Here is a 13,987-nt window from a genome sequence, read left to right on the forward strand (position 1 = left end):
TATATATATATGTGTGTGTGTATATATAGATATATATACAAGATGCAAAGATGTGGAATATCTAACTTTTGTGTACCATAGTACATACCACCTTTTCACAACACAGTGCACAATGGCGAACTCCTGTATGTCCGTGTCCAACTGTATTTTCACTTTCTTCTTCTTCTGTGTGCTCATGCACTTCTCATGATTTTACTATGATAAAATTTCAATTCTAGCGTATCAATGTCACAGACGTCAAACAGCCATGTTTCCTCTCAGGAAACTGTATCAGTGAAACTGTAGGCATGTCCTTTGCGGTTCCACTCGCCACCATTGACTGGCGTGATGTTTAGCCCCATTAGTTCCACACGTCCAAGGCAACAAAAGACATTCTGCATCGGCTTTGTGTGTCTTAATGTCCACATATCAAGTTTTTGCTCATGTAGATTTTCCTGCTGACGCTTCACGTTTCCTCAAGTTCGGACTCAACACGCAGTTGGTCCCACAAGAGGCTGATCACATTTCCCACATGCTTCCTGAACCGGTTGGGAGACCTCCTCATCCTGAGAGCACAATGAAACTGGTGCTGGTTTATCAGCGCCAACGTGGCCCATGCAACAAAGGAGCAGAGGGAGGTGTTTTTTAGATATACAGTTGACATGCTGAAATATAATTTGCTGCAGACTTGTTCACTTCTGGGCAATGATAAACCTACCATACATGGACCTGATCCAGCGCAGAAAGCCCTTGATTTTTGTCAGAAAAGCAAGTGCAAGTCCAACACACAGGAGGGCAATGATGACCAGGAAACACAATGTATCTGTTAGAATGTGAAAGAGCTGTTTTATGCAAATTCTTTCACAGCCACAGGAGGGCGAGTTCAGGCACTTTATTGGCTCAACCATTATCTTATTTTACCTCTGACTGGCTTGGAAGATGACAACAGTGTTGTGATGGTTTCAGATGTTGTAGCTGATGAGAGATTCAAAAATAAACAATGAGTTTATTGCAGACATCAAGAGTTCATCTGTCCATGGTTCAGCTCCCCCGAGGTCCCACACACTTCATAATTAACTTCACTTTGTGTTTGCAACCATACTCCATGGACGCTGTATTGTCTTTAATTCTATGAGATGTTGTCCTGGCTTCAGATGATTAATAACTTTGGTCAAGCAGTGTGATAAAGCGGGGTGCCACTCAAAGAACAAAGACCCCACACTGAAGTACCAATTAGCATGTCAGAAACCCATCACCTTGAACTTCTTCCGTTTTTTTTTTTCAAATACAAAAAAAAAAAAAAAAAAAGTCATGATGGCTGATGGAGGTGCACACATAAATAGTCAGCAATAATAACTACAACAAAAGAAGAATTGTGGTTTTTCTGCCCTGCTCTGATTGTTGGTTACAGGAAAGTGAGGTTTTGGTGTATAAGACTGTACTTGTGGCCACCCAAAACTGATGGTGGTTGTGGTGACACAGATGCTTATCCAGAAAATTTTGTAAGATGAATTTTGGTTATATGGTTAAATCTGTGGCAGCCCTTTATGCTGGTGTATGCTTAGTTGGCCAGAGTTTTCTGTAGGTAATTTATTTGAGCAACAAAATGTTAATTATATATATATATATATATATATATATATATATATATATAAAAATATTATATATATATATATTTTTTTTTTTTTTTTTTTTTTTTTTTTCATGCTCAAGTTTCTTTTTCAATTGCCTGCATGAAAATTTCTTTGATTCAATGGTCTGATTGAAATGGGCTTGTGGTTTTCTGATCAAATGTAAGTCTGCTAATGTTAGGCAGCAGCTGACTCTCGGGTGTTCTGACTGCACTTTATAGACCCCTTCGAGCACAGCTTGAACTCTCCCAAAGTCTATGGGAGACCATCACAGGACGGCTGGTCTAATTTAACCAAACACACATTAAATAAAAAAGATCACTGCTGCTCAAATTGAGTATTTCATGTGTAGATCCATGTTTAAAGTAGTCCTCAACGTGCTCACAATCTATTTCACAAGAAGAGAATTCACAAGAGCTACTACTCTGACTGTTGTGTTAACGTAGCATCTCATAAATTTGACTTTTTGTCTCATAACTATGACTTAGTATGTGAATTTTTTTTTATCAAGGCTAAGTTTTCAAATTATTATTATTATTATTTTACTGGCGGAAATGGGCTTCCATACCTATGTGAAATTTAGAGGTGTCTTACTTTTAGTGGTTGGAGGAGCTGTAGGTTTCAGCTCACACCGTGTACACGATTGGTCTCTGCATCTGTAGCCAGCTTCACATTTACACACATTTATGAGTGGCATTGCAGCGAGACTTGTGCTTCACTTTTGCTATAAAGATAAATCCTAATTTTGAAATAACAGTAAAAGAGTTGTCATTATAAGAAGTATAATCATAACTCTGACAATGTGGGAGGTCAGATGAAAGGTTTCTGATGAACACATGACATTAATAAGGTGACGGAACAATTTATGGAAAATAAATAACATATAAAATAATATAAATCATTATTTGTACTTTTATGTTTTCATACATGTATGCAAATTTATTCAAATGTCCATATTGATGAAAAAAATTTTATGTCCATTTTTTACCTGTAGTGAATGAAGGGAGTGTGGGAGTGGTGGTGTCAGATGCTGGCACACACTGTGTGCACGATTGGTCCTCGCATTTGTAGCCATCTTTGCATCTGCACACAGCGTTATGAGTGGCATTACAGTGCAACTTGTACTCCATGTTTGCTGTAAAGGCAAAACAAAATAAAAAAAACTGCTGTCATTATAAGAAGTATAATCATAACTCTTGAGTATGATTATGAGTGTGAGAAAACACGCACATACCTAAAGGTTGTGTTTCAACATGAATCAGAAAATGCGAAATGACTTGATAACTGGGAATGGCAGGTAATGATTCGAGTTTCAAGTCATAAGACGGTTATATTATTGCTTCATATATGACTTCGCTGGAGCCAGACTGAACTGTTCTGTTTCAGTGAAGACAGTATTTCACTCTGAATAAACTGTTTCTTTCTGATGGGTTGTTTTAAAGTGCACTCTTTAACCTGATCTGAAAAATGAGCTAAGAGAAAACTACTTATATGAGTTCAAGTCAACCTTAGTCATCACTCATTTTTTTGCATATTCATAATTCAATGTAATCTAAGGTCAAAGTTCACACTTAATTTCAGTCTTTTCAATTTCATTTAAATTGTTGGAGCCACATTTGTAGGAAGTGCAAGCTGCGGCTAAAAAAATTGGTACAAAAAATATTCAAGACGTAGACTTCTTGTCAAAATGTCCTCACAAGCACTTTAATAATTCTGACAGATTATTAACAGAAGCTGCAGTTTAGGTACATTTTGTGTTACTGGCAAAATATATAGATTTTACTTCAGTTAATCAGCCTCATTGGGAGCCAGGAAGTTGCAGTTCATTACAGTGCTGACAGAAATTCATGCAATTTATTTACTCCCTTCTTTTACACTCTGTCTACACATTCAAGCCAGTCGACTACCTCGCCAAGACTGATGAACAACTGACGAAAAACTGTCTTTTGAATGGGGTGAATCACTTCCGCTTAATTAATTTCCATTTCCTTTGATTATTTCAAAGTCAATGCCCGCATAGGACTTAAGTTATTTGACATTTGAACACCTACCATCATCCTCCACACTATAAATACTGGCAATGATAGATAGCTGCCAAACACTACTGCATGTACTGACAGGTAACAAAAGGTATTTTTACAGGTGTGAATTGTGCATTAAAAATGTTCATTGTTCAAGGAGAGTAAAAGTCAAAGGAAAGGCTAAAATATTTGTGAACCCATCATTCAGATTTTCTCCTGCTTCTGTGTTCTCTCTCTTCTATGTTTTCCACAGTGACATTTAAAAACAAGCATAACAGTCTGTTTTTGTTCACCTGTAGCAGGGCAAAGACCTGAGTAATAACAAATGTCTTTTGTGTCTGCTGCTCTTTCCGATGTTTACCACTTTTCTGTGTTTTTCTTTTTTTTCCACTGACATGACGATGGTCTACTTTTGCAGCCTCTTCATGTTTTTACCACAATTGGTGGGCTGTGCTGCTGATGTTATCATGTCTACATGAAACTCTGCTGCAGGTGCCCACCCTGCTAACCCCTCTGAACTGGCTCACAGAGCTTTTCTCAGACCCTCTCCTCGTCTCTGCCATCTCTGTCTGACTATATCCCCCCATGATACATGGAATGGGGAAACCCCCCCCCTGCCTATGAGGTTTCTATAGGCAAACTTCTCTGAAATCATGTTGTACAGTAAGAACTTACAAACAACTAACAGTCAGCCTGTACAACTTTGTGTTGCAAAGTTGCTGGCCACAATTACAAAGAGTTGATGAATCACTCACATTATAGTCAAAACCCAGATTGACACATCACACTTAAAATGAATAATGAATCAAATGTGTCGATGGGGAAGTGGCAAGCGTAAATAGAGTTGTTATTAGTGTATTGTGTTGTAGCAACAAATTATCACTATAAAAGTGTTCATTCATTCATTTATACATCTTCTACCGCTTATCTTTTTCTGGGTCGTGGGGGTAGTTGGAGCCAATTCCAGCTGACATTAGGTGAAGGCGGGGTCACTCTGGACAGGTCCATCACAGGGCCAGCGTACAGAGGCAGACGGAGACGAACAACCACTCACACTCACATTCAGACCTACGAACAATTTAGAGCCACCAACCGACCTAAACACGCGTGTCTGTGGATGGTTGGAGAAAACCGGACATCCACTACACTGCTGTGCTGCCCATGAAATAGCTTATAAATTATATTTAAAAAAAATCATTGGTGTTACCAAGACTGTTCCGGTTATAGGTGTAAAGACTATCTAAAGCTCGGACTGTGCATAGTACCATCCCCATCTGCAGGGCGAAATACTTACAGTTCTTACAGGTTTTGCAAATGTGGCAACTCATTTCCAGATTGCTGAATTCAGTGTATCGATCCCCTTCACACGCTTTACATGTTATTTCACAAGATTTCGTATTACGCCGGACCATGCGTTGCCCTGGAATACAGACAGAAATTTGCAGTCAAACCTGCATCACATCACAGCTATGAAATGTGTCAAAGTCAAGAGAGAGAATTGTACCTGGTTGACACATGTTACAGCATAACGTGGGGTTATTCACTGGCCATGAATATTGTGTCTTATTGCACTCTATGGAAAGAGAATAGTGGAAGAACTGACTGGACAGTGCAGCAAAAGCAAGAAAGAAAAGTGACTGCATCTGGGATCAGGGAAATAAGGGGAAGAAAAAAGGATGAGCAGAAAGAGGAGGGGAGAAATGATGACTTATTGGAGTAGATATATTCACATACTAACACTAACAGAGACTGACAGTTAACATTTCTACAAGTCATGACAAAAGCCTAATTCAGAATTCTCACATTCCAGATTTGAAAATTACATAACATTCAAATAGCCATACTGCAAGTGAATTTATAGGATACATGTATAAATCTACTGACATTTAAAATGACATGACACTAATTAAAGGTCTGACCAATTGCCATGGCTGAAAATGTCTTGCTGTAGTACTTACATTGGATAAGCAGGTGAGACAAGATGTAGCCCGGGACCCTCTGTGTATGAGACTGAACAGGGGACCAGAAGTGTGTCAGGGAATTATTCATAAAATGATGACTCATAGTGAAAGCTTAACATTTCAGTGGTGTCTTTGAAATTTGTCTTCTCCGCTCTCTCATGCTGTTGCCTTTGCTGCGACCCCCATGGGTCTTGAAGCAGGAAAACATGCCCTTCTTCAGCCTCCACTTTTTTCCACAGGCATTGTCTCTCTTGTTCTGCCAAAAAAAAAAAACAAAAAAAAAAAAACAGAACATCTCATACTTTCAATCTCTTTTTCTTTGTTCCTCTCTCTTCCTCTGACGGTTGGGGGACAATGTCATTTTGGTAACATCACTTATCACTCATCTATGTCAAAATCATTCTGTTTTCAGGAGATAAGCATTATTCCAAGAATTGTGATTATGACCTTTATTTCGTATCAAACACAAGAATAACAGTTCATAGATAAGATAAAAATTCTTTATTATTGACATCATTAGTCACTGTATTTGTATGCATTAAGATCAAGTGCTGTGTGAACAAGGTGATATTTCTGCCAGAGGGAAAGAGGACAAGGGGGCACAAACTGAGTGTTTTTATTTTCTCACTTATTGGTATTTCCTTGCAAATTTCGGTTTCATCATTTTAATGTGAATGACATCAGACGGTCCAAACAAGCAATATCACCAGAATCATCACCAGAATAATGAGTTTCTGAGAAATTACACTGCAAAGAGGTTAAAGATTTCTGAGGAGTAACTAATTTGCATTTATGTTTCGGCCTGTCCCAAACACAGAACGCCTAACCCCAACAAAATATTATGACTAGTTACTTTGTGTTGACTTAACAAGGTTTCTTTCTGTTAAGATTTAAATATTTGTAAACATTTCTAATATTTACGTTTTAATTTTAACTTTATCTAATTTATACTAGTATCTATTTTTCTTGTGTTTTTGGTTACATTTCTGCAGCTTTCAGCTGTAGCACATGAATTTTCCCATCTGGGGGACTAATAAAGGATTATCTTACCTTATCTTATCTTATTTTATCTTGTCTTCTCTCTAACTGAATAAAATGGCTAAGGGGCAGACATGCAATATTGTGCTCTATTCACCACTCTCTCAGCCTCTGTTTGAGCTCATTTTTTACAGAAACCAGACCACAACACGTGACCTTCTGCTAAATGTGACATAGGGACTAAGGGTAAGTAAAAGTGTGTTAAAGGGGCTGTCTCTGAAGCCATGTGTGGCTCTCTGTGAGCAGACACACTCAAACAGAGTACAGTAATGACTGGACGAGAGATGACTGAGCAGGGATGTCGCCCTGAACTGACTTAAAGCAAACCCGGTCATGCTTATTTTGAAGTTTCACTATTAATGTTGCTTGACCGTAAGGATTATTACGTTTGTTTAGAACTTCAAAGAAAACTTTGCCAGGAAGATGTTGACGTTGTCGTGATAAAGTAAACAGCTAACAGGCAAAAGTTATATTTTTTTTAATATGGCTCGAAACACAAAAATCAAAGATGCTGCTGAATTCAGCTGCTCCTCAATGCAGTTGCACGTGCATATATGTGAGAACTAGATTTAAGTGTCTGTACACCGAATGTGCAAGTGTAGCTATTTGACACAGACAGAGAGTGAGGAGGAGGAGGATTAGAGTGATAAAGACACTTTTTTCGTTTGCTCACAGAAAAGGAAGGATGTGGTTTTTCTGAGGAAGTACTTGTCTTGCTCTGCTGACTGAGCTGTTTCATGTACTGTAGCAGAAAAACTCATGTAAGGCTACACTCTGCTGGCGTTCTGCACGAAGGCAAGCTCTTTTTCAAAAATGATTTTAAGGGGGTTGATTCATGGAGAGTATTAATGAACAATAAATTCTATTTAACATTCATAGTCATTGTTTTGCTTGCAATATATGGCCATTTGATTACAATTAATTTGGCATGGGTTGTTATTGCTGTTATAATTAAGACCACCATTTCACCCTAAACATCCCTGCTCACCAGCCACCAGTGTGCAGTGCTTGTATACAGCAACATTTAGCCTCCAGCTGTTCCTGGACTTAATCCCAACTCCGTCCCGTCCTCTCTCTTTCACTCTCTGTCTCCTAATCCCCTCTTAATGCAGCTGCCCATTTGAGGCTGATTTTGTCTTTGTTTTTTGTCAAAAGGGGTATTTAGTGTGCTTTACTTTGGCATCTGCCCCTCCCCATAAATATACAATCCAAATCCTTGCTGTGTACCAAGTGCATGCCATGATTTGAGCAGTGTTACATGTTGAGGTGGCCTAAAATGAAACTAGTAAGATATTAACCTACACAAGCATATGTAGAATTAAGGTGAAAAGTAGATATGAAGCCTAAAATTGCAACACATTAAAATATTGCCAGTCAGAAATAAAAAAGAAAAGATGAGGCCACTTGCAGAGAAACAGATGACAGGAAGAATGTCCAAAACAAACAGTAAACAATAGTAACAATAAAATGAACTCCTAACTCCAGCTTTGAAAAGGAGCTGCAGTGGGTAGGGACCCACGCACCTGTGGGGGGGTGAGGAGGCTGAGGGTGGGCACACCGGCCTCTGCAGACTTCAGGACGCTAAGATGTTTGTTTTTCTCTTCAGCAATGATTTACAAGGAAGTGTGTGTGTGTGTGTGTGTGTGTGTGTGTGTGTGTGTGTGTGTGTGTGTGTGTGTGTGTGTGTGTGTGTGTGTGTGTGTGCGTGTGTGTGTGTTGCCCAGCTCTGCCTCAGTATTCCTTGAAATGCGCTCGTGACGCAGCTATTTCCCGTTTGCGCCCTCCTCTCTCTCTCTCTCTCTCTCTCTCTCTCTCTCTCTCTCTCTCCCCGGCTGCTGTCTTCAGATCACAATCGGCTCTGTGGCTCTGCTGCGGATATTAAAATAAAAAAGGAACCTCTGAATAAAGAGCCGTGCTGACCCATGGATCCGAGGAGGACTCCCCCGGCGTAGTGGCGGCTGCCCAGGCAAGTGTAGCTGTGAGGCTGTGGGACTGAAGATCGGGATCTGTGTGTAGACTTCGTGGGCGTTGTGTGGTGTGTGCTGCCGAGCTAAATCGAAACCAACGAAAGAATAAAAATATTCGTAAAAGTCATTTAGTTATTAAATACGCTAAGCCTTATCTGCGACTACATTGGTGTCGTCGTTGAGTGCTGAAGGTTTTAAAATGACTCGAGCTGTCGGAGATCAGGCTGAGCTGAGATAAGGAAGTGAAGCTGAGGCTGCCAGACTGATCTTCACGATAAATCACAATCGTTCACATTGACTGTACAAAACGCACACTTCACTCCACAACATAACATTGAATCATTATTATTTTTCAACATCACTACTGAATGGTGAGCAAGCGTTATTTTATTTATTTTATTTAACCACCTTAAATGGTCCTGGTCACACTCACAGAACAATTTGGCCTCAAAAAAATAATAATAGTGGTGTAAATATTGTGGTTTTTGCGTCATTGCGAATAATAAAGACAGTGCCATGCTTATCTCGGGCTGACCTTGCAGATAGTTTCGGTATTAGCTGTTGAGGTGTTGACAAATCCGAAGTGAAACTTGGGCCCTCTCCCCAAATTATTACACAGGTTACCCCACAAACCTGTCATCCGTTTTCCTTCATACTTTTTCTTAGTCAGAAAGTCACCTGCAGGAGAATTGTAATTTTTCACAAGGTAAACTGCTTTGAGCTTTACAGTGTTTGGTCAAATAAATCATAAAAGATGAATGTCTTTGCTGCACTGTTAGATCCTGTTACCGATACATGAGAAAAGCGTAATCAGATCTTGCTTAATTTAATGTTGTTTGGACATGAACAATGAATGTCACGTAATGGTGTGTGGTCCCAGAGCATCATTATGCAAATGTGTAATGTAAAGTCTGTGTGGTATTTCTTTGGCTCAATTTCACATATTGTTTTCCTGGCAGATGACTTCATATGGATTGAGTGAGACCTATAAGATAATGGGGGGAGCTTGGCACAGAATAAGGTGGAATAAAAAGGCCTTTGTTGGCACAGTACTGCTCCTGATGGTGAGGAAAACCTGAAGTGCTTCAAGAGATACACAGCATTAGGATTTGCCTAAAAAATAATACAAAAACAGTAAAAAAAAAAAAAAACATTCTCTACACTCATTGCACGTTCTGCGTTACAGTGCTTGTTCGATTTGGCAGTGCTGCAAGCATCAAAGGAGAAGAAATGTCCAGACACAGACTATCTCAGTGAAAACGGAATTTGCTGTGATCAATGCCCTAAAGGTACAGAAACACAGTTGCATGCGCACCTCTTCTCATGTGAGCATATAAACCTACAAAGTGATGATTATATGTGACATTGTGCTTTTCAGGTTATAAGCTTATCGAGCAGTGTCATGCTCCCGGTCAGAGAAGTAACTGCACACCTTGTCCTACAGACCAATACATGGAGAATAGAAACTTTTACCCCAATTGCAGAAGTTGCAAGCGTTGTAAAAGTAAAGAGAGATCAACTTTTCTGATTTATCTTAACCCTTTGGATTTATCAGTGTTGCTCTAATTAAGTCTGTTTTGTTTCTTTTCTCCGTTCTCAATGTTTCTATAGGAAATGAAATTCCTGTGACGCCGTGTCAACCCACCCAAAACACTATTTGCCAGTGTGTGAAGGATTATTACAAATTTGATATAGATGGAGATACGTACGAGTGTCGCAAATGCAAACAATGTGGTGTTGATGAAAAGGAAAAGCAAAGTTGTAAGTATTAAGATCTGAAGATTACACTAAAGCTCGTCAAATATTTCTTCAGTAATGAATATTATTGATATTCTTGGTGCTTACAGGCACACCAGAGAGCAACACTGTTTGTGAATGTAAGGAGAAATACTACAGATTCAAGAACAAATGTGAACCATGTGAACGGTGAGTACATCATTGTTTGGTGTCACTGTATAGTCAGGGATCCTCTTTTTTCAAGTCAACAATGGGGAAGTTTGTTTGTGGAATTGAAACTCAAAGACTACTTCCAACTTTGTTCAATCTTTCCACTTAGTTGCAGAAGAGAGAAGTTTGACACTTACGTGTTTTTGGCATTGTAACATTCATCAAACAAGTGCACATTGTTTAAATATGCTGACTCTTAGGTTTGTGTTCCACCATCTAAAGTACTGACTGCCTGGTTCACTCTCAGTGGAGCCTTAAAATATTATGAGTAAACCCTTCTGTGGACCTATAGTATATATTCATGGATATCTTTATCAGACATATATTTTAAAACACTAGGGATTTGAGAAGCGGTCCACAAAATTACTTCTTTTTTTTTTTTTTTTTTGCCTACAAATTGGTATATATTTTTTCTCTTGTTTATGCAAAACATAGTTTCTCGTTAAAACTATTAATTTTATTAATAGTGATAATGTAATCTTGACTGCCTTCATGGTAAGGCCTCAATAAGGATTGTGTGGGGGACAGAAATTATGTTAAGTTTGTCACAGATAAAAGAGGAACAATGAGGGGAGCCAAGAGGAACTTTGTGACTACTGGTCTCACAGCTCTTTGTTCAACTCTTGATCACGCCCTGAGTATAGCAACAATAACAGCAATTGTGACAGATAAATAAATAGATCTCTCTTTTTTGTTCCACGTGTAGAACATGTCGTTGTTTAGATTGACTTACCGATGTTACAACGGTGTGCTGAACACTTATGGTTGTCACTTCCCCTTGACATGTGTTACTTCCTCATCTGAGTTGTGAAACATATTCCCTGCTCTCCACAGTTGTACCAAAGTTGAGTGTGAACATCTCTGTAACCCAGTTTCACCCACCACTATGCCTACAAAAGGTGAGCCCCTGCTTTAGATCTGTGGCCAGCTACAGAAGAGTGAACACAGTGGTTTCTAAAGCAACAATAGGTTGTATATAACGATAGAGTAACCTCTTGATAAATATTGTTGACAAAGTCCAGCCACAAAATAGTGCTGTTAAAGTTTTGAAAGGTCATCCTTCTATATAAGTGTTCATAATAACAGCAGGTGAATTGAGAACGTCACTGCTTTTTGAATTCCTATTTTCTGTTTTCCTTTCCTTTCCTTCGGCTCCAGGCGATGGTCCTGATCAAAGTGTATTTCCAGGCATCATTGCAGGAGTTGGAATTTCAGCATTTATATTGATGATTCTGATGGTTGTAATCACCCATGTGACCACAAAAAAGTTGATCAAGAGGGAGATGTTAACAAAGTCCTCACAATCAACCGATCTTTCCCCGGACTCATGCGAGGTATGATGATCTCTCTGTTTGTACATTTTCCTACTGGAAATACATCTTTTGTGTTCGTGCATTGTGAGTTTTTTTTTTTTTCCTTGTTTCTCAGCAGATCCCTTTCGTCCACAAGAACATGGAGGACAACACTGTAAAAATCAATGTAGAAAGCCCTGTGAATGAACAGCAGTTTACCAGTCTGCCTGACTTTGTTCCTCTGGGAATCAAAAGTGAGTATATTTTATACTGTGATACGCCGACATGCCACTGGCCAATGGTCCAAACAAACAGTAAACTATTGTACTCACTTTTATCTCTCCCTCTCAGCACCCCACTCCCACCTTTCCATTCCACCTGCTGCACTCTCTGACCTGCTCTACACAGTGCTGGATCTGGTTCCCATACAGAAGGTGAAGCAGCTGGTGCGTTCTCTTGGCGTGACAGATACCGAAATTGCACAAGCAGAGATGGATAACAGATACTGCCGGGAGGCTCACTACCAGATGCTGCGAGTGTGGGCAGAAAGAAAGAGCCTTGCAGGAGTAGGAGGACAAGGTGAATTGTTTGACTGCTCGTTGATGCAGGAATTGTTAGACAAACTGAGAAAGATGGACCTGGGGCTGGCGGTTCAGGAACTGGAGACAAAGTATGGCACTCTGTAATCCCCCAGCATGAGCCAAGTGGAAGAAAAAGCTTATGAGACCAAGTATTGTTCTCCTGCATTCATTCATCTTCTGCTGCTTATCAGTTTGGAGCCAATCCCAGCTCACTCTGGGAGAGGGCAGGATACACCCTGCACAGGTCGCCAGTCCATCGCGGGGCCAACACACAGAGACCGAGCACTCACACTCAGACCTGCGGACAATTTAGGGTCACCAGTCAACCCAAATATGATGTCTTGGGATGCTGGGAGGAAACCCACGCAAGCATGGGGAGAACATGCAAACACTGCACAGAAAGGCCCCAGGTGAACTTGCGACCTTCTTGTTGTGGGGCAACAGCGCTAACCATTGTGCAGCCATGCTGCCTGTTCTCCTACAGACAGCTTCAAATATAGCCAGTCACAGTGCTACCACAAATACGGCAGTTTTATTTCACAGCCAAGGAGCATCACCGAGCACTCTACCTCTCATAGCTAAGATCCGCTGGAAAGACAGTCAAACTACTGAGAGGGACAAATCCGGAGCCACAAACATTGTTTTGCACTAATTAACGGTGCTCAACCCTTGTGTAAGGAAAACAAATGTATTTATATATGTTAAGTATATATTTTTTCAATTTATTATGAAACACTTTCACCTTTTTGGAATTCAAATTATCTTCTTAAACTGAAATGATAAGATGGATACTAATTAAGTGTGAGACTTAAAGCTGATGAACCCTTATAGAGATGTTTTTATAAACTATATAAACTGTCCGTAGTGTTTATGATTTCATACTGGACTGATGACATTATGGTGACTGCATATCTATAATTTGCACCATTTTCGCATTTTTCAAAGGAGCCAAGTCCAATTCAGTCAAAAGTATATTTCTGTTAAACATAGAAATTTCTTTTTCTATGTTTCTTTTTCTTTTTTTTTTTTGTTAGTACAAGGAAGTGCTAAATTAAAGGATAACTATTTAGCCTGTACCATAAAGTTATCTAGTATTGTTTTAATAGTAGTTCCTCCACTGAAACAGTCCTGGTCCTCTTTTTATCAAACATTTATGGCAATAGTTAAAATGCTGGGAGAAAATGTTCCTGCTATGTGTTGATCAGCCCCCTGACACTCGTAACAAGCTTTCCACAGCCCCATTAGCATTCTTTAGAGCCCCATCATTCAAGCATTATTCATTACACTTGGACAAAACAGGGCACGCCTTGTCTCAGCCAAGCGAAAATTCATGATACCAGTCCCAGCCTGCAGATTCCAATATGAATCAGACACACTTTGATAGAACTGATATTCCAAAGAAGACTCCTGTACCTGTTTTTATAATGAAAAATATATGTATTTTTCTTACAAATATGTACAGTATGTAAACAAATTGACGAATAAATCAGCCTGGATGGAACCTTTAGGCAGTTGTCTCTAACAGTCTGACATTGTATGGGTATATATCTTGACGAGAATGTATTATTGT

General features: G+C 39.4%; 2 protein-coding genes across 3 annotated transcripts; one reads left to right on the forward strand and one right to left on the reverse strand.

The window, feature by feature from the left end:
* Positions 1-595: 595 nt before the first annotated feature.
* Positions 596-5,626, reverse strand: LOC115044843 (tumor necrosis factor receptor superfamily member 5-like). Its single transcript, XM_029504136.1, has 6 exons — positions 5,590-5,626; positions 5,136-5,274; positions 4,926-5,051; positions 2,599-2,745; positions 901-954; positions 596-802 (listed from the first exon to the last, which is right to left on the reverse strand). Exons 2-6 carry the CDS (start codon positions 5,272-5,274, stop codon positions 672-674), a joined length of 597 nt encoding a protein of 198 aa, XP_029359996.1. The 5' UTR covers positions 5,590-5,626; the 3' UTR covers positions 596-671.
* A 2,812-nt stretch (positions 5,627-8,438) lies between these two features.
* On the forward strand, positions 8,439-12,703 carry tnfrsf1a (tumor necrosis factor receptor superfamily, member 1a). 2 transcript variants are annotated; one of them, XM_029504069.1, is made up of 10 exons: positions 8,439-8,596; positions 9,557-9,661; positions 9,784-9,886; positions 9,976-10,101; positions 10,209-10,358; positions 10,445-10,523; positions 11,379-11,443; positions 11,703-11,878; positions 11,973-12,090; positions 12,188-12,703. In XM_029504069.1, the coding sequence occupies exons 2-10, from the start codon at positions 9,557-9,559 to the stop codon at positions 12,520-12,522; spliced, it is 1,257 nt and encodes a 418-aa protein (XP_029359929.1). In that variant the 5' UTR covers positions 8,439-8,596; the 3' UTR covers positions 12,523-12,703. The 2 variants fall into 2 exon arrangements, with proteins under 2 accessions (XP_029359929.1, XP_029359930.1); XM_029504070.1 differs by having other exon boundaries at positions 11,976-12,090.
* Positions 12,704-13,987: the final 1,284 nt, after the last annotated feature.

Source organism: Echeneis naucrates, chromosome 6 (assembly GCF_900963305.1).
Source record: "Echeneis naucrates chromosome 6, fEcheNa1.1, whole genome shotgun sequence".
Lineage (NCBI taxonomy): Eukaryota > Metazoa > Chordata > Actinopteri > Carangiformes > Echeneidae > Echeneis > Echeneis naucrates.

What these genes read in the sequence shown, in the direction of transcription:
- LOC115044843 (XM_029504136.1), bottom strand. Translation starts at nt 5,274, where the DNA reads ATGCAGTCACTTTTCTTTCTTGCTTTTGCTGCACTGTCCAGTCAGTTC. An exon ending in CTGTAACATGTGTCAACCAG is followed by an intron (nt 5,052 to 5,135) that starts GTACAATTCTCT and finishes TCTGTATTCCAG; the next exon opens with GGCAACGCATGGTCCGGCGT. An exon ending in ATCTTCCAAGCCAGTCAGAG is followed by an intron (nt 803 to 900) that starts GTAAAATAAGAT and finishes ACATTCTAACAG; the next exon opens with ATACATTGTGTTTCCTGGTC.
- tnfrsf1a (XM_029504069.1), top strand. Translation starts at nt 9,557, where the DNA reads ATGACTTCATATGGATTGAGTGAGACCTATAAGATAATGGGGGGAGCT. An exon ending in GCACAGTACTGCTCCTGATG is followed by an intron (nt 9,662 to 9,783) that starts GTGAGGAAAACC and finishes TCTGCGTTACAG; the next exon opens with TGCTTGTTCGATTTGGCAGT. An exon ending in TTTCCCCGGACTCATGCGAG is followed by an intron (nt 11,879 to 11,972) that starts GTATGATGATCT and finishes CTTGTTTCTCAG; the next exon opens with CAGATCCCTTTCGTCCACAA.